The sequence below is a fragment of the Elephantulus edwardii genome, unplaced genomic scaffold (genome assembly GCF_000299155.1).
Source record: "Elephantulus edwardii isolate Elephantulus edwardi_28Jun2011 unplaced genomic scaffold, EleEdw1.0 scaffold00001, whole genome shotgun sequence".
NCBI classification, from domain to species: Eukaryota; Metazoa; Chordata; class Mammalia; order Macroscelidea; family Macroscelididae; genus Elephantulus; species Elephantulus edwardii.
Genome location: NW_006399751.1, coordinates 37382270 through 37403469, shown reverse-complemented (window position 1 = coordinate 37403469; position 21200 = coordinate 37382270). Strand labels below are relative to the sequence as shown.

The window sequence follows — 21200 nt, the reverse complement described above, 5'->3', positions numbered from 1 at the left end:
TGACTGGGGGTAATCAGGATGGGTGTGTCAGAGGCAATGCAATTGGCACAGGATAGAGCAGGGTTTAGGGCTGTTGTACATAGGGTCGCTATGAGTCACAAACGACTCGATGGCACCTAACAACAACAACATTAATATCACATGCAAGCAAAATACTGAAGAAGATCATCCAAAAATGACTGAAACAGTATATCAAAGGGAACTGCCAGGGGTTCAAGGTGGATTTAAGATGGCTATGGCACCAGGGTCATCATTGCTGATGTCACATGGATCCTGCCTGAAAACAGAGAATATCAGAAGAATGTTTATTCTTTATTGAATATTCAAAAGTATTTGACTGTGTGGATCACGACAAACTATGGCTAACATTGAAAAGAATTGGAATCCCAGAATATTCACTTATGTGAAATCTATACCTAGAAAAAGAAGGAAACACTATATAGTTAAAACTGAGAAGGCAGCATTGTCAAGGGCTTATCCTTTCTCCATACCCGTTTAATCTATATGCCAAGCAAGTAAATAGTGAAGCCACACTCAATGAAGAAGAATGTGACATCAGGATCAGAGAATGACTCATCAATAATCTGCACTATACAGACGACACAACTTTGCTTGTTTAAAGTCTAAGGGACCTGAAGTGCTTTTTGCACAAGATCAAAGACAAATAGCCTTCAATATGGATTGCATCTAAACAGCATGAAGACAAAAGTCCTTACCACTAGGCAACATCATGATAAATGGAGAATGGATTGAAACTATTACTGATTTAATCTTGCTTGAATCTACCATCTATAGTCTTGGTACCAGCAATCAAGAAATAAGGAGATTTATTGGGTAAGTTCACTCTCAGGGATCTCTCCAAAATACTGAAAAACATTGATGTCAGTTTGAAGACTAAGGGACACCTGATTCAGGCCATGATCTTTTCAATATCTTGCTTTGCATCTGAGAACGGGATGATGGAATAATTAATGCCTTTGAGATGTGGTGTTGGAGAAAGTATGGAATATCCTATGGACTGCCAAAAGAACAAACACGTATGTCTTGGTAAAGATACAGCCAGAGTGCTCCTTGGAGGCAAAGATGACTAATCTTCATCTCTCATACTTTTGACACGTTGCTAGGAGATGTTATTCCTTGGAAAAGCATATCATGGTTGGAAGGGCAGAGGATCATCAGTGAAAGAGAAGAAGACCTCTAGCAAGATGGATTGACACAGTGACTGTGGTGATAGGCTCAAGTGTATTATAAATATTGAGGACAGCACAGGATAAGATGAGATTCAGGTCAGTTGTTCTTAGGGTTGCTATGAGTCATACTAGACTTAGCGACAGATAACAACAACAACCTGCAGAAAATGGAAACAGGATTCACATCTTACTCCACACACAAAACACCACACAAAATGGATCAGAAACTTAGGGGTAAAATAAAAAACCATAAAGATCATCAGAAAGAAAACAGGAAAAAATTAGAAGGCAGTGTAGTTTAAAGGTTGACTTTTCTAGCCATTACATTTAGCCCTTTCTGGGCTCCAACTAAATTAAATGCAGACACATGGTCTTCCAGATTATCAACAGCTGTGGGACTAAGGTAAAAGAGAGAAAGAGAGCTTTCCACACTAAGTGACAAGACTTGAAGGATACTGGAGTAAGACTGATGAAAGTGAGACCCTGGTGCGAGTGACAGCCTGGTGATGGTGATGGAGAGACTGTGCCATTGCTGTGGATAAACTGTGGCAAGGTGTAACCAGAGAAATGCTGAGATAAAGACCATAGTTAAAGGTTTTGCTGGTCTTGCTGGTGATTGAAAGAGAAGATGAATTCTAACTGCTGGGTAATTGAGGAAACCAGAGGCTTCTCAAGTTGATGTTGCTGAACTGACACCAGGACTTTTAAGAGTTAAGGAAATACGTTTTGCTGGCTTGGGACTGTTTGACTATATCGACTTGCACTGGGTGATATTCTTTGCCTCTCCCACTCCCAACGTACTTCCCTAATATAATTACTTATCAAACAACTTGTGAGCATTTTGAAAAGAATTCCCTGATCACTAGGGATCAATATGATTTATGCTAAATTCATGAATTGATAGGATACTAGGTACATATACTTTGTTTTTAACAGTGTATTTTTTATTTTTTATTTATTTTTGTGTGCGTGTACTGTCAAATCAAATCTGACTGGTACGGGAGGAGATTGTCCCTCCTTCCCCGGCAGAGCATCTGGTGGATTCGAACCCTGCGCCTCTGGGATTGTAGTTGCAGTTCCCTGCCACTAGGCCACCAGAGCTCCCCTTTAACAGTGTATTTTTGAGGAGCCTCCCATTATATACTTAAGCATAAGAGTGGTTAAGGTACTAATGGAAGTTTTTATAATAATTTTAAATTGTCTTATCAGCTGATTGGATAATGAATTAGGATGACAATTTGCCTGTTTACACATCTCTATTAAAAATCTTGAAACTCTGGTGGTCTAGTGGATAAGGAGTTTTGTGGCCAACTCAAAGACACACAATTAAAATCCCCTAGCTTCTCTGCAAGAGAAAGATGGGCAATATGTTCCTATGTAATTTATAGCCTCTCAAAATCTACTAGAAGGTCAACTCTGAGTTGGTTCTGGTTCTGCTGGCCTAGTCTGTAGAAAGTTTCCTTTCTATTTTCCTCATGTGATATACCCTCAAAAACCTAGATAGGGCTATGTATGAGTAAGTTTTGACTCCATGACAATGAGTTTTAAGTTGATTAAAGGTCAAATTGCAACTCTAGGAAACATTCTGATCAAATCTATAGAACTAAAGCCTGGAAGCAGCAGATAACATGTGAATTATAGGTGAATACTAACAAAAGAAATTTAACAATAATAAATAGAAAAGTCCTCATTTGCATGAGAAAGATGTTGATACAGAAATAAGATGAGAGAGACCTAGCTTGATAGAAATTGCACTAATAGTGTTATGGAAATTTTACTCAATCATGAACTTAAAATAAGCCAGCAAAGTAAAATTATTATTTAAAATGTTAGCATAATATTTAGTCTCATTAGTAAAGAATAGCATCCAGATTAGTGTATGTGGTGTGAAGTACAATGTTGCAGCTTCTTTTTTCGGTGGGAGGGGCATAGGAAAGAGAGACTTAAATTTTATGTTTTTAAAACCCTAGAGACTCCATGTAAGGGATATTGAGAGGGAAACAGAGATTAAGCTACTTCACAAATAGTAGAATGAAATTATATGTTTAAGTATAGAATAAACTTCCTTAGGTTAGAAACAGTATCTTTCAATGTCTGATGGACATATTTAGTATTTAAATGTGAATGCTTTTATAAAAAAACCCCAAACCAATCCTGTGTAGCTACTAAAGACTAGCTTATAAATTTATAAGATAAAGTTGATTTAACTTTTTTTTTTTTAATGTTTTCTAGAAGCTGATATTTTCCAGCAATAGAATGGTTAAGTTTTATTAGGAAGATAATTGTGTTCTCAAAGGAGAGGTGGAGTAACCATAAGGAAAGAATTCTATAAGGAGCTTTATACACATCAAAGGTAATGAAAGAATTCCATTATATTTTATAGGTATAACTCAGGACAACGAACTTTAGTGTACATCACTAAATGTGATGGAGCCTTACTAAAAAGAAAGAACTGCTATAGCAAAACACTTTTCAAGCTATACGTACTGCACTCTATTGTTGTTGTTATGTGCCATCAAACCACCTGAGACTCATACCAACCCTATGTACAATAGTTCTGAACCCTGCCCTATCCTAAGCCAGTCTCACTGACACCTACACACTTCATCCCATTGCCACAGTTATCATGTCAATCCATCTCATCCAGGGTCTCCCTCTCCTGTGCCATCCCTGCACCCTTCCAAAGATGATATCCTTCTCCAAGGACTGGCCCTTCCTGGCCATGTGTTCAAAGTATGTCACACAGAGCTTCAAACTGCTTGCCTTGAAGGGGGAAACTTAGTTTCACCATCCTGAAGACAGACATATTTGTTCTCCTGATGGTCTATGGCATGTTCAATACTCTTCTCCAGCTCCATAACTCAAAGGCATCAGTTCTTCTTCTATCATCCTTAGTCATTGCCCAGCTCTCTGATGATCAGCCTGTAATTGTGAAGACCATGGCCTGGATCAAGTTCCCCTTAGTCTCTAGACTGAGACTCATTGCTCCTCAGGACTCTGGAGAGGTCCTTGACAGCAGACTTCCCCAGTGCAATTTGTCTTTTCATTTCCTCATTGCTGGTGCCAAAAGTGTTGTTAGAGAAGCTGAGAGCTTCAATCTCTTCTCCCTCTATGATGCTGCTAATTGGCCCAGTGGTGAGAATCTTTATCTTCTTGATGTTGAGTTTCAAGCCATATAGAAGACTACACTCCTAGACCTTCTATAGCAAATGCTTCAGGTCCTCCTCAGTTTCAGCAAGGTTGTATCATCTGTATAACACAGGTTGTTGATGAGTCTTCCTCCAGTCCCGATGCCACACTCCTCACAAAGTCCAGCCTCTTGAATGATCTGTTCCACATATAGATTGAAAAGGTATGACACAGGACACATCCCTGACTCACTCTTTTTCTAATTTTGAACCATAAAGTGTTTCCTTGCTCTGTTCTGACAACTGCCTCTTGGCCCAGGCATAAGTTTTGCATGGGCACAATCAAATGTTCTGGGAGCTGAAAAGAAGATTTCAAAGTCCTCAGAAAGACAAAGTAAAGTATTATAATTAAATGTGCAAAGAACTAGAGTCAGAAAATAAAAAAGGGCCAAACTTGCTCAGCATTTCTTAAACTCAAAGGAACTGAAGAACAAATTCAAGCCTCGAGTTGCAATACTTAAGGATGTTATGGGCAGAATATTGAATGATGCAGGAAGCATTAAAAGAAGGTGGAAGAATTATGAAGTGACTGTACCAAGAAGAATTGACTGACAGAAGAATTTCCTTAAACAATATATGATCAAGAAGTAATGGTAAGGAAGGAGGAAGTTTAAGCTGCTCTGAAAGAATTGGCAAAAAACAAGTCCCCAGGAATTAATGGTATACCAATTGACATAGTTCAACAGACAGATGTTGCCCTGGATGTGCTCCACCTGACTGGAAGAGATCCAGATTTATTCCTATTCTAAAAAACAGGTGATCTGATGGAGTGTGGAAACTATCAAACAATATCGCTAATATCACACACAAGCAAAATCCTGCTAAAGATTATCCAAAACCAACTGGAACAGTACATTCACAGAAAACTACCAGAAATACAAGCTGGGTTTAGCAAAGGTTTAGCATTAGAGACATTATTGGCAAAGTCAGATGCATCTTGGCTAAAAGCATAGAGTACCAGAGGAATGTCTGTGGACTTTTATCATTAGCCACTGGAAATTTTATAGAGACCTTCTTGAATGCTCTCAACAAGACTCAAAATGTTAGATTGGGATTCTTCTGAGGGCTGCAAGTAGGCACTCTTTCTTATTAATAGTTAAAATATCCTTCATGTTATAAATAACAGAGATCTAGGAACAAGCCACCATCTAAATGATAGACTTCAGGCCCACCCTAGGTTGAATGCAGCTAAAAAGAAATTCCTCAAACCAATATAGTTGATTAGTAATAAATAGATTTTTTATTTATGTTTTTGATTTAAATAATACTTAAAGTGCAACTTATTTAATGTAATGCTCACCATATTTATTAAATTAAGGAACTGCAGCCCTAAGTCTTGGGTGAAAAAACTCTTCTTTAAAAATAGCTGCCACTGTTTCTCAGCTGAATCACACCAATGCTTGGCTTTGGCATCATCCTCTTCCTTCCAAGAGATTTCAGTTTGATAAAACTCTTTTAGGCTCTGAGATTGATCCTCTACCTAAAAAGAGAAATATAAAAAAAGTTAAAAACACTTAAAATCATTTTAAAATGAAAACAAAACAACAAACCTCCTCACTAGATTCCAGTAAAAATCTACATAAAAAAATTAAATTTCAACTACATTTTCAGAATTTTATAAAGAATTATTAGATACCATCAACTTACTGAAAAGACATGAAAATCTATTTAGGCTTTTGGCAGACTGAATTATCACTGAGTAGTAAACACTTTGTTGACTAATTTACTACTCATAGTAAAAATCCTATTTACAGACTACATATAGCACCATTGTTTTTTAACCTGGAACAAACTGTATCTACAACCAGAATAGTAGTTTATAGTTCAGGAGATGACATGCATGTAAGAGCAAGGAAACAACTTAGAAATGTAAGTCAGTAAATTACTATTAGTAATTAATTATTAAATAATAAAATTTACTTCTTTCAGTGACAGAACAAAAGAGTCAAATAATCACTAATTTTCTGTACAAGTATCAGTGTTATACTGTCTTTATGAGCTTATCTTACTGAAATACACTTCTTTGCCTAAAATTACATTTCCTCATTTATTAACCAATGTAAGTGGTATTAGATTATTTTAAATCACTGTCCTTGAGCAGAGCTTATTTAAAATCAAATGTGCCTGTAGAAGTATGGATTAACATGTAATTGGGTAACAGATGAATAGAAGTTATTTTACACAAGTTTTTATGCATTTTGAATAATAATTAATAACAATAAGACAGAAATAAAATTGTCCATAACTACTAAAAGCAATTTAAGCAGAGTAAGAAATTTCAGGCAATGGCTAGTCATTGCATTTCAGAGATGTTAATATCATTTGTAATTTAAATGAATGTACTAGAAGAACCTGGAAATGGTGTTCAAAAACTAAAATTCTATTTTCATATTCCTCTTTCAGTCAGGATTGGAGGAAGACTCATCTCTAACTTTCAGTATGTAGACAACTTGATATGAGGAAGACTTCAAATATTTGCTGCAGAAGACTAATGAATGCACATTCAAGATGGATCACATTGGAACATCAAGAAAACGAAAATTCTAACCATTGGTCTGATAGGCAACATCATGATACATAAAAGATTGAAAGTGTACATGACTTCATCTTATCAGGAAATGTACTGCTGTGGAAAAGATTGCAGTCAGGGACCATGCCAAATTATTGAGTAGCAGTGATATTAGTTTGAGGACTAATGTGCAGCTAATTCAGGCCATTGTCTTTCAGTCACTTGCTAGTGCATCTGAGAGCAGGAAAAAGAATATAGATGACAGAAGAAGAATTGATGCCTTTGAACTATTGTTTGGAGAAGAGTAATGAATATCCTATGGACTTCCAAAAGAAGACACACGTACATCTTAAAAGAAGGTACAGCCAGAATGTTCCTTCGAGGGAAGGATGACCAAGCTTTGTCTCACACACTTAGGGCATGTTGCTAGGAAAGGTTAGAAGAATATCATGCTTGGAAATGTGGAGGGTCAGCAAAACAGATTATCTTCAAGCAGGTGGTTTGACACATTGACTGCAACAATAGTCTTGAGTGTGTCAGAGATTGTGAGGATCACAAAGGGGTAGGACAGGGTTCAGATCTATTGTCTACATGGTTACTATGAATAATACTGAACTTGGAGGCACCTAACAACAATATAACAACAGCAACACTAGTGGAAGGAAACAATGAATGGAAAAGATGAATTTTAAAAATTAAAAGATGGCTGATAGAACTAGATAAATATATACAAAGGATTGATTAGTGCCAAGCAGGAATTTCACTGTGACAGGGGCGGGTTGGTGAATATGTCAATAGATTTGGAAGTAAAAGTTAGGTTTAATGCATTCAATTTTTTTTTTCAGGAATGTATAAGCTAAGACCCTGGGCTGAGATTTAAGAACAGAAACCAGTGCAAGATGTTTAAAAAAAAAATCACAACAGAATAGGAGTCTCGGGAGCATATGTGGAACCCAGCTGAAGCAAGGACCTAAAGCAGACCTTGGCCTGACCGCCCACTATGCTGATTGTGCCATCAGCCCAATTGTATGGTTTTCCACACTGACGTCTAAGTAGTCTGGAAAGGGGAAGTTGAGTGTTTTATGAAACACAGTGTTTTATTAATGTCCTATTGAAAATTGGCTGGGCTACTCAAGGTGGAAGACAGAGAGGTGAGAAGAAGAGACTGGACTGGAAAGATTTGAGGAGAGAAGGAAAGCCATGGACTGGAAATGAAAGATTTGAGGAGAGAAGGAAAGCCAGGATGAGCAGTGACAGAGCGGAAGCTCCACCAGGGTGAGAGGAGCAGGAGGCTCTCGGAGGTAGAGAAACAGATTTCATGGAAGCAAGAAAGACAACAGGCCATGAGGTTCTTCTCTTCTGTGACATTAAGGGGTCAGCCATGTGGAGGGTCCTCATTCACAAAAATCCAAGTGGGTTTTGAAAGTAGATGCTTACCTGGCTATCAAGGTTTGTTTTTTTTTCCAGGGAAGATACAGAGAAATAAATTATTTGTACCTCTTTCTCTGCTTCATATTCTGAATAAAAAGGTCCATCAATAGGATGATCGTGTCATTTGTAACACTTCTGCTGAACAGATGAGGGTCAGGACCAAGAAGAACTACAATAATAAGCTAGGAATTATGAAAATGAGACAGAAATGTAGAAATGGGAGGAGTGGTTACCTGAGATTTTCTGGGACTGGGCATGATCAGCTCTCAGAGTTCTAAGAATTCAGAATATTATGAAATAAGATCAGACAGAGAAGATGGTGAGATGGTGTTCGGAGGCAAGTAAGAGGGCATTAGGATGCTGGAGGTCTAGGAACCCCAGTTGATGTCAAGTTGATTCAGAATCATCGTGACACCCTGTGTTTCAGCGTGGAACTGTGCCTCACAGCATTTTCCATGATTTTGATCTTTTGGAAGTAGACTGTTATGTTTTTCTATCAAGGCATTAGTGGGTGAATTCAAACTGCTAACCTTTCTATTAGTTACTAGTGAGTACTGATGAATCAGAACCAATTCATAGCTGACCTTCCAGTGGTTTTTAGAGCCAGTAAAAGGCACTAGAATAGATTTCCCATCTTTCTGCTGTAGAGAAGCTGGTAGATACCAAACACAAACCTTTTCATTGGCGGTGCAATTCCTTACCACTAGACACCAGTGGTAAGAAGTCGCACTGCAATCTCTAAGACATGTGGTTCAAACCCACTAGCTGCTCTTCAGTGAAAGGATGGCCAGTCTCTTTTTGCACAGTTTACTGCCTCTGAAAACTCACTGATGGGTCAGGGATGGGTCAGTTCTGACTCCATGGCAAACAACAAGTTCCCAGAACTCTCTTCCTACTATTGTTGTTGCTATTATGTACTGTCTAATCTGAACCGACTCACAGCTAACCCTAAAGTGAATTTTCAGAGGCAAGGGAGCAAATTGCCTGTTCTGTGGAGCAGCTGGCTGATGGTTTCAAATAGCTTATCTTCGGGATTGCAGTGCAGCTTCTTACCACTAGGCCACCAGAGCTGAGTACAAATACTTAAGCATTTGCACTACCCAGAGACTCCTTGTTAAGAAGATTGTTTGTTATTAGGTACCATTCAGTTGGAACTGATGCCTAACTGGCCCTCCTGCAAGTTTTCAGAGACTATAACTCACACAGAGGTTGAGTGCTCATCTTTCTCCCGTGGAGAAGATGGTAGAGTTGAACCTTTGAGTTTATAACACAACTCTTTCCACTGAGCCAAATCATCACACTATGTATCTTTGGTTGACTTTACCCTAGAGTGAGTGTTGGTGGTTTTACATCCCACTCAGCTAGTCTTAGAGCAACTTGATATGTGTTAGAGAAGGGCAGCCAGAGTGCTCTTGCAGGCAAAAATGGTAAATCTTCGTCTCCCATACTTTGAGCATTTTTCTAGGAGAGGATATTCCTTGGAGAAAGACATTATGCTTGGAAAGGTAGAGGGTTGGCAATAGAGGGAAGACCGTCACCTGGATGGATTGACACAGTCACTGCTACAATGAGCTCGAGTGTGTCAGAGACTGTGAGGATGATACAGAAAAGGTCAGGGTTCAGATCTGTTGTTCATAGGGGCTTTACAGGTCTTATTTGACTTGATGACAGCTGACAATAACAATACAAAAAAGCCAGTGTCATCTCAATAAATAGAAGTATACTTGAGGATGAGGGACAAATGAAGAGGAGATGTTATTCTATCTTCAAATAAGCCAAGGATTTTGAAAGATGGAATCCTTATTTTTTTAGAAGGAATTTTAACAATGATCTAATGTGGTTAATACACCACGATGCCCATGTCCCAATACTCAGAACCTGTGAATGTGTCATCTTTTGCAGATGTGGTTTAATGGTAGTGGTAGAAAGCTGCTCTGCAATACAAAGGCACACAGTTCAAATCCACCCGCTGCTCTGTGCAAGAAGGAAGGGCAAGGTTCTCCTGCGGGATTCTGAGAATCTGCTACAGTGTCAGCTACGGGTCAGTTCCAACTCGATGGCCATAAAAACAACAGCAGGTAAGGAGTTGCACTGTCGACCTAAAAGGGAGCATTTGAATCTACCAGCTCCTCTGATGCAGAAAAAAAAATGTCATCTCCTGTGCAATTTATAGCTTCCAAACACTTGCTGGGCGACGTGGGTGGGGTGGTGGTCAGTTGTTAAGTCTGTTCTCACTCAACAGTAATCAGAGAGTAAAAAGGGTTTTAATACAATTTCTTTATTTTTGTGTGTTATCCACACACCTTATATGACTTTTTAAAGTAAAACCAACTTAATCTGAGTCTTTGTGTTAGCTTATATGTTTCCTCTCTGGTGCCTTGGAGTTCCTGGGTGGCACAAAGAGTGAATGCTCTCAGGTGCTGAGCAAAAGGTTGGATGTTTGAGTCCACCTAGAGAATCTCAGAAGAAACAGTTTGTTCAAAAAAGACTATAAATTACAGTTCCACATTGATACACATGCTGTTGCCATGACTCATAATAAAATCCATAACCATGGACTAGGTCCTGTGTCTTAAAGAATAAAAAAGGAGCTATACACAAGTTAACGCTCATTGTGGGTGTGATGGGGTGGTATGTTTGTCTTATAGATATGACTTACATAAAAAGAGGGGTAATGATATTAATAATGGTATTAAGTTCAGAATTCTCTATATATGCATCAGTTATAAAACTATAGTTATATAATTATAAAACTAACATCAGTTTTCTTCAGCCTGCAAAACTAGTTACTTAGTCTCCAAATTCTCTGCTTCCTGTCTTCAGTCATATAAAGTAGTTTGATCTGTCTGTTTACCAGAAGTGGAAATGCATCTCTCCTAGGTCTCTCTGAGGATGTTTCCCAGTCATATGTAAATTGCATCTTAATCTGCCTGTTTACCAGGAAGGGGTCTGTGCCCCTCCTGAATTGTTGTTGTTATGTGCCATCCCTAAGGCCATTCTATCCTGTGCCAACCTAGCCATCTCAAACGCACTCATCCCACCACTCCAGTCACAGAATTGATCCATCTCACCGAGGGTCTTCCTCTCCTACACTGTCCCTCCATTCTTCCAAACATGATGTCCCTCTCCAAGGACCAGTCCCTCCTTGCAGCATGCCCAAAGTATGTCAGACGAAGCTTCAGAATCCTTGACTCCAAGGAGCATTCTGACTTCACCTTCTCCAGAACAAACCTGTTTGTTCTCCTAGCAGTCCATGGTATATTCAACACTCTTCTCCAGCACCACAGCTCAAAGGCATCAATTCTCTTCCTATCATCCCTATTTACTGTCCAACTCTCTGATGCATAGCATGTAATTGCAAAGACTATAGCCCAGATCAGGCACACCTTAGTCTCCAGCCTGATGTCTTTGCTTATTAGTACTTAAATATGAACTATTTTTTCAGATGTAGAAATGACTTCTTTTTACTAACAAAAGTGCATTGTTAAATGAGCTAGAGTCTCACTCTACTATAAAACCCAATGACCACTCCCAGCCGGGGAGGCAGTCTTGGAGGTGACTCGCTGTCTCCCAGATCTGCACAATAATGTGCTTATGGATATTACAATATGTTTGTCTTATTGACGGTTGACTACAGACTACTTGTGTTCAGTAACAGGTGGAGAACAAGGAACTATCCACCAAGGTATAATTTATCTTCCCACAGAAAGTAGAAAAGATGGGCAGGTGCCCCCTTGCTGCAGACAATTTTCCCATTAACACTATACCTCTTCTGATGACTTCAGAAATGTTACATGTGTTCGCATGACTTGTGACCTGAAGCCAATGCGCTGGCCAATTATTTTTAATTCTTCCTCTAGCCATTTAGTCTTAGAAGAAAGTGATGCCACTTCATCAGGTACACACTCATTTATCTCTGTCATGATTTTTACAGCCGCTTCTAATTCATGTGAGGTTTCCTATTGAAAGTAAAGCATAGGAGGTCAGTCAGAGGCTGACTAGGGAATCACGAACATTCACTTTCATTACCTTCTTCACATCCATCTATTATAATTACTAACTGAATTTGCACCAAGATTCTTCTCAGAAAGAGAAAAGCACCAGCATCCAAAATTTCAAAATAAAACCAACATAAAATGAAAGTCATCTAAAATTATCCTTTAGCTCTATCTGCTATATCTCTTATTTAACGCATTCTGTTTTCTGTATCACAAACAGAATAAAAGTGGTGTGGACAAAAGTTAGTGAAGCAAAATGTCAGAACCATGATTATACTTGGGAACCACTTTATGAAATTTAACAATGTTGTGGTTCCTGTGTACCATCAAGTCAGACTGGACCCACAGATGACCATTCCTTCAGCGGGTTTTCAGAGGCAGTTAATCCCATGGGAGGAGATTGCCCATCCTTCTCCTGCAGAGCAGATAGTGGATTTGAACTGCATGCCTTCAAAATTGCAGTGCAGCAAATTCTTAAGCAAATTTTGTCATATGTTGTGTATGTGCCATTGAGTCGACTATAACTCATAGCAACCCTATGCACAATAGCTCTGAACCCTGCTTAACCTGAGCCAATTTCACAGTCTCCGACACACTGGCCCCCAGTACACCAGTTACTGTGTCAATCCATCTCATCTAGTGCCTTCCTCTCCTGCGCTGTCCCTCCACCCTTCCAAGCACATCCTTTTCCAAGGACTGGACCCTCCTTGCAACATGCCCAGAGTAAGAGTTGGCAAATTTACAACAGTTACTCAGTTTTCAATTTACAAAAAAGAGAAAAGACATAATTATGCAGTCTTATTGGTTATTCTCTATAAGAAGGGACTTTTAAATGAGCAGAGTGGAAAAGCTACATAAGTCTAAGTAACTTAAAAGAATTACTGATGTTGATCTGCTCGGGGACGCTCTGCCATGAATTCTTTGGAGGGCAATTTCTGACATGAAAACTAACCTCTAGTTAGATGGATGAGTGGATATTGTAGGCATCACATATACAATTTTTATTAAAAAAGGTTATATATAATTACAGTTGGAGACCAAGAGAGGAACCAGGCAAAAATCAAAGGAAAAAGCTTCACTCTCATTTGCAGCAAATAAGGATTGCTTCTTAAGGAAAAATATGGCAGTTGCCCCACCACCCCCAAACTTAATCACTTGCTGAGAAACTTAACACCTGAGCTGGTCACATCAAAGACCAGACCAGACAATGGATCCTGATAAGAGTCTGAGCTTGAGAAAAAAAAAACAAAAACAACAACCCAGACTCCTAAAACCTAACTAAATTAACACGCCTAATTCCGAGAAGTACCATGTTAGTCCTCCCCAGAACCCCTATAAAAAGGAAACCCCCCAAACTGCTGGCGCCATTTTGATCCTGTCTGCATGATCCTGCCATGAGGCCAGGTCAATTGGTGTCTGTCTCTCTCAGACCACGCAATAAAGGCCTGTTCGTTTCTTGGGACCAATTCTTTTCTTTATTTTCTCCCTTGTGCCCTTGTGCTCTTTTTTATATCTAACAGCTTCCCTTCTTGCATTTACTATGAGTCCCAAGTACATCCTTGATTGAAGGCAATTTTAATTTAAATGTGCTACTTCCTGGTTGCACTCATGCAATTTCCTTCCCTACTCTGAAATATTTTAAAATAAAAGAAACTGAGTCCAGATATAAATTTTATTTTAAGTATTTAAAATAAGAAATGAAAAACAAGTCATCAAGGAAATTATTTTTTTAAACAAATTGGTTCATCTGTGAGTTTCAGGTGGGAGGGGGCGGTTTGAGGTTATTATCCTAAGAACTGGCAAAGCAACAAGGCAATTTCCTGCCTGTCCACAAGCGACAGGAGGGAGGGAACTTTACTCACCTTTCTAAACACTTTCTAGGGCAGACAGGTAATTTCAGTGCTAATGGGAATTTTTCTACCTAAATCCCACACAACAAGAAGGCGAGCTCTAGAGAAAGTGGTAGGGAGAAAAGGAGCATTTTCTGTCTCTGAACAATAGGTGAGCAGACAAGCTATATTTTTATTTGCCTTCTTAAATCTGGCTCAGCTATGCATGGACTTGTGGCGTTTTATTGTTGTTGTTATTGTTGCAATTTGCTCTAGCAGAAAAGCACACACTGTCTTTGAGAAGCACCCTCTTAGCTTTCTCTACCATTCCCAGAAGGCTTTGCTAAGATCAAGTGGCAAGTAAAATGTCAAATATGTTTAATTTCATGTAGTAATGCTGAGTTTCATTTGGTACACAAATTAGTTTTTAAGTCATTATTTGCTATAATAAGAATCTAAAATCATAACTCAGAAGGGAGTAGAATGAAGCTTCATAGTTATGGAATCTGAAGAAGATAAATTCTATTTGCAAAATCATGGCCGCAAAGATGATTCTTTCACTTACCTTAATTTGAATATCCAGTTCCAGATATTTACTCAAAATCTTCTCTGATTCAGATAGGCTGGAACCAACATCTATTGCATTGGAAAGTATTGGGCTGACTTTCTGAATTGTCATTTCCACCTTTATAAATAATGATATAAAATGTGAATGTATATAAAATATAAAAACAAATTACATATAAACACTATATTAAAAAAATACAATCTTAATGGTTGCACACATGGAGGCATATATTAGAGAGCTCCTGTGGCTTAGTGGTAAGGAGTTGTGCCGCCAACACTAAAGGCAAGTGGTTTGAATCCACCAGCTGCTCTGCTGGAAAAGAATGGGCAATCTCCCATGTGATTTACTGCATCTGAAAAACCCTCTGGAGGGTCAGCTATGAGTAGGTTCGAATACAGTAATAATACCCATCAAAACTTGGTATTTCTTTTGTTAATGTTGTTGTTGTTGTTATGTGCTGTCAAGTTGACTACAACTCATAGTGACCCTAAAAGTGACCAATAAAATATCATCTACATCCTCTAAGAACATATCTGTATTATCCAAAAAGGATAATGTATTATGTATTCCCCAATACACCAGCAGAAATAATGAATATAAATCATTGTATCCTCATCCCTTCTAAGTTGAATGATGCTCAATTTGCAGGGGCAGTTTGAAGTGAAAGTCCAGAACTCAACCCTGTGGGTTGCTGAATTTAGGGCTAAGGAACTGTGGGGCAGCACCCAGTCATGTACACATGATAGTAAAACACAAGGACAGACTAAACCATTCAATCAGTTACTTTAGAGTAGTATGATTTAATCATCAGTACATATGAATTAAGGAATAAGATAACCAGTGGTGGTTTTCAATGCATTCATGTTACTTCCTTCATCTCTCTACTTTAACTAGAGTCCATATTTCAGAGTCAAAATACTTCCAATTAGCAATGGGACGGATAGTCGCAGCTGTTTGCGTTCCTACTGTGTTTTCACCATGACAGAATTAGCTTGAGTCTCAAGCTCTAGGGAATGTAGGCACCCCACAGCTGCGCCATGTTTGGAATCTCCCTAGTCATCAGAACAAGCCTCAAATTCCCAAGTATTTGAATCAATAACAGGTGGGAAGGCAATTTAAATAGAGACACGGCATGTCTATCCATTGCATCAAGTGAAAAATCATTGAATATATGAGATCTAGCCTATGTAGTAGTGGGATTGCTATCAACTGGAAAAAGAAATTTAAAATTAGTAATTGGGGTATCAATTTATCTCCCTATCAAATGGCAGTGCTCACTTCACACAGCACCAGGTTAACTGAAACATATACGTATGAGAACCATGCACAGAACCCAGGATGCTGATGATAGAATTCTAAGTGTTCACATCTCAGGTAATATCAAAATTCACACTCTCTGCCATCGAGTTGGAACTGACTTGTAGCTGTCCCTGACCCTCCACTGAGTGTCTAGGAATGTCTGTCACACACAAGCACACAAAGAGTATGTATATACGCTTGCTGTGTAACATAGAGTCAGAACCAACCCATAGCTGACCCTCTGATGGGTTTACAGAGGCAGTTAATCACACAGGAGAACACTGTCCTTCTCTCACAGAGCAACTGGTGGCCTCAAACTATGTGCCTTCAGGATTGCAGCACAACTTCTTGCCACTAGGCCACCAGAGATCGTGTGTGTGTGTGTGTGTGTGTGTGTGTGTGTGTGTAGAGAGAGAGAGAGAGGTGTCTGTGTGTGTTTATACAGACATACACAAGGCTGGTATGACTTGTTGTGAGGTGCTGTGGAATATGACTCACAGTGATCCTATGAACATCAGATCTGAACTCAGTCCTACCCTATGTCACCTTCATCATCTCTAATCACTTAAGCCTACTGCTCAGTCATTGTGTCCTTCTACCTTCCCAAGCATGAGATCCCTCACCAAGGAATAGCCTCTCCTAGTAGTAACATGCCCAGAATATATAAGACAAACCTTGAACATCTTTGTCTCCAAGGAACATTGTGGCCACATCTTCTCTAAGACATGCTTGTTTGTTCCCTTAGTGTGGCCATGTAAGGTTATATCTCTATTTTTGTAATTTAGAGCAGTGATGGTTGATGAGTAAGAATGAATTACAACCTTGTTTAGTTAAAATATAAAACTGAATGCAGAATACAGGAGAAGCTTAAGGAGACAAACTCCTGTTCTCCCACTATGCCCAAATACTGCAGTTGACACATAACTATTATTATCAAATTGGAAAAAGATCTCTTTGCTAATGAATTGAGAGTAGTTAACTTGAGTATAGCTTGAGGAGGACACAATTTATGACACTACCTTCCTTAGGTAGTCCTCCACTGCGGCTGTTAATTGTTGCTTCTTGAGAGCAAATTCCTGGTGAGCTGAACACTGTTGAGTTAGCTGATCCACTCTTCTCTGAATGCATCCCATCATCTGCTGGATCCCAGTAGCCCAGGAGCTGAACAGAGCAAAGCAGCTGTTACTTCATTTACCCCAATATAGAAGCAAGGTTCAAGAACAGAGAACATTCGAAAATCTGTTCTTTAACGTAGGTATAAACTGATGACAGTGAAACAGATTCAGCCTTCAGGATCACAGGAATTAAGTAGTTACAGTTCTGGCTCATGAACAGCAAAACCAAATTCTAGTTCTTTGTACAAATCCACAATTCCTGAGGAAAAAGAAAAGTTATGAGTTTTTACAACCAGGTTTAAATCTTTCCTAATAGTTTAATTGTTAATATTTCTGTAGGATATTTTGAGCTATTTATTGCCCAAAACACAAGTTGTTTGCAAAAGTTTCCTTGAGGATGTTCTTTTAAAGCTTCCTTTACCTAAGATGCAACTTGGACAGAAATGTCGACCAGCTAATTAACAAAGCATTTACTAACCCGACAGGGTAAAATATTTATATAATACTAACATCATTGTTCTTCTTGACTAAGAATACTCAAGACTCTATTCATTCTATTAAAATCAAGTTATCACCAATCATTAGGAATCAAATGCACAGTTCACAAAAAAAGAAAGTCTCATGCTGCCATTTTCACCAGTGATGACCTTACCAGAAAAAGAAAAGTGTTTACGAAATGAAAATGCTTTTTAAATAGCATGGGAACTTTGAACTGAATTCTAACCAAGTCCAGTTTGGTCCTATAAGCAGTGTAAGGAAATAAAAGAACTGGTGAAATGATAATTTCTTAAATTTTTAGTTGAACTGAAACCAAACCTGTGCAACTGGGATGTAGAAGTGTTTAATTTTCTATCAGTCCCTTCCTTTACATTCTAATAAAGATTAACACACAAACTCTTAAATTGCCCAGAGTTTCAAAAGATTGTGGTATGAGATACATATCTCAGTAATTTTACCTCAAGTAATTAGTTTATGACTCTGTATAAATGAGTTTAATTAGTAATGAAATGAAGACAAGATCTCGAAGGACTGAGAAGTAAAACAACCTCATTGATAGGACGAAGAGGCTGCTAAAGAGATGAAGGTTCCTCAGTTAGCTTGAGAATTCTTCCTTTTGTCAAATATGCCTGAGATGCATATTCTGTGGGTACCACAAGAGTCCCAGAGAAATCCAATTAGGGATAAACAAAATCACTGTGAGAACTCTTACTCTTAACACATAACTTTCCATGTTGTACTTAAACTACTGGGCTCAATTCACATCTCACACCATATACAAAATCAACTCAAGGTGGATCAGAGAAAAGCCCCAAACCATAAAGATCGAAAGAGACAAAATGGGACTGAACTTAGAAGTTAGAAGGCCTCGCCTGTGATATAAATAGACTGGCAAATATAGCCAGAAATGCGCAACCCTAACATCGATGATTGGGACCTTCTAAAGATTAAGTCCCTGTGTGCATCAAGAATTTTCCACCAGAGTAAAAACAAAACCTACTAGCTACTGACTGCCAAAAAAATTTGGAAATTACATCTGAGACAAAGTTCTCATAGTGAAAGTTAACAGAATACTATAAGACCTCCACAAGTAAAAGACTTGATAACCCAATATCAAAATGGGCAAAAGACATGGAAAGATTTTTCCACAAAGAAAGACATTTGAATGACCAACAGATATATGAAGAAATGCTCAAAATCACTGGAAATAAGAGACATGCAAATCAAAACCATAATGAGATACCATCTCACCCCAGTAGAAATGGCTAAGTTTAACAGGACAGCAAGCAATAAATGTAGGAGAGGATGGGGAGAGATAGGAATTCTCATACACTGTTGGTGGACTACAGTCATGTCAATTTCTTAACTCTATTCACCTTGAGGGATCGAGTTGCTAATCCTAAGAGCTCAGGCGAACATCGATGTCAATTGGCATAACGTGGCCCACAGAGACAAGGTGGGTATACTCCACATTGGTAGGAACAAACTAGGGTCTTAGAAACTTACAAGTGGCCTTTTAAGATGTAACCATTGGTTTCTCCCTGTCTGGAGCAAAAACAAGTGAAGAAAATCAAAGGTGCTTGGAAAAAATTTCTTGAACCCAGCTTGGGAGATCAGAAGAGCTACATCGTGTCTGGTTACCACTGCAGATTGCTCTGGAAGGGAACAATAGAGAGTCCTGGATAGAGCGAGGGAGATAATGTGGAATAAAATTCAAATTCACACAAACGGCCAGGCTTGCCATCTAGAGACTGGTGAAATCACTCTTTGATGCTATGACCTTTGACATCATTTGAGCCTGGAACTGAACTAACTCAAGACAGCATTCAGCTTAACAATAGACAAATCAATAAGGTGACCAACAATAGACAAATCAATAAGGTGACCAATAACAGTAGATACTCTGTCTTTATAACAATCAATCTCCACACAATCTTCAAATGGGAGCTTACGCCTTGAGATAAAGCGCAGAAGGCAGGAAGAAAGAAAAGTTAGGAAGATGAATAGAGACAAGACTGAGATAGAGAAAGCAGAAAAAATGCTGTTTTGATATGGGGATTGTAATCCATGTCACACAACCAAATCTGTATGAATGGCTGAGTGGAGTACCTGTCTGCTCTGTAAACTTTCACTCAGATCACAGTTTATTTTAGCTTTTTAAGTTCACAAAAAGTAAGAGACACGGGGAAGAATGTGTAAAGAACAATAAATTATGCAAGGGAATGTGTAAAGATACAGGAACGTCTCTTAAAGGAAAAGAATTCTGGAATGATTCACAAAACTCACAAAGGCAGAATTAATTAAAAAAAACACCAAAACAAACAAACCCAAATAATAAACACAGTACAACTGCTATGGAAGGAAAGCAGTTTGGTGCTTCCTTTAAAATTGGGACTAGAAATACTATTTGATCTAACAATCCCACCAGCAGATATGTATCCCAAAGAAAGAAGAGCTGCAACACAAACTTAAATACTCACATCTATGTTTATGGTAGCATTATATACAATAGAAAAGGGTTGGAAACAAACCAAGTGCCCATCAATGGACAGATGGCTAAAGGTATCACAACATAGTATTGTGCATTACTATAAGATCATCAAGAATTAGTGAAATACTCCAAAACATGGATAATCTAGGATCAATTATACAGAGTAACATAAATCAGTTGAAAAAATGTATAATTGGAATATAAAGTAGCTACTTAAAGGTAAAAATGGCAAAGCTTTCTCTTTTGTACTTTGCACCTGAAGTTAGGTGAAGCTATTCTTTGGAAAGGGACATCCTACTTGGAAAGATGGAGGGTCAGCGAAGGAGATGAAGTGACATGATGACTTCAGCAATGGGTGTAGTGTGCCAGAGATGACGAGGTCGGCACAGACCAGGGCAGGGCTCAGGTCGGCTGTTTGTTAGTGTTGCTTTGAGTCAAACTTGACTCAATTGCACCTAACAACTACAAGATAAAGAACTAAGGAAAGGTTCACACACAAGCTGAACCAATCTTGAAAGGTTCACAGGGATGAGAATGGAGAGAGTGGAACAAAAATTGATCAGCAGATAAGTTGCATTAAGGAAAAGGCAATAATTTTTTTTTTAAAAAAAAGATACCATGGATTTCAAAGAGAACGGGAAAGTACTATTAATACAACTATAAATACCAAATTAGGATTATGACTACGCAATCATAAAAAAATGGACCTAAATTCATGAGCATATAATCCAGGTTAAAAAAAAAAGAAAGACCTTATAAAAAAGAAAAAAAAAGAAAAAACTGCACAAACATCCTTGGGTTATTAGAAGATATTAAAAATAATAAAATAAAAGCAATTCCATCAACCAAGATGAAAGATGCTCACGCCCACTTCTTTTTTTCCCCCAAGCAATCAAAAGATGTTTATTTTTTTAATAAAAAGATCTGTAAAAAAATAATTTCTCAAACAGCTTTTACTTTCATAGAGAAAACTTCCTACAGAGATTGACTAAGATTTGAATATTTTAAATTGTACCATCATTAAATAAGGTGGGACGCCATATGAATTTCATTGCACTGGAAGAAATGCAAAGCATTTTTTTTT

General features: G+C 38.3%; 1 protein-coding gene across 1 annotated transcript in view; it reads right to left on the bottom strand.

Annotated features, from left to right (window-relative positions):
- CCDC141 (coiled-coil domain containing 141) overlaps positions 1-21200 on the bottom strand; it is a 258070-nt gene that overhangs the window by 55855 nt on the left and 181015 nt on the right. Inside the window, exons 9-12 of the mRNA XM_006878954.1 lie at positions 17032-17173; positions 14711-14830; positions 12086-12277; positions 5679-5858 (exon numbers count right to left, since the gene is read on the bottom strand). Of these exons, the coding sequence (XP_006879016.1) occupies positions 5679-5858; positions 12086-12277; positions 14711-14830; positions 17032-17173 (634 nt within the window). The remainder of the gene's footprint in view (positions 1-5678; positions 5859-12085; positions 12278-14710; positions 14831-17031; positions 17174-21200) is intronic.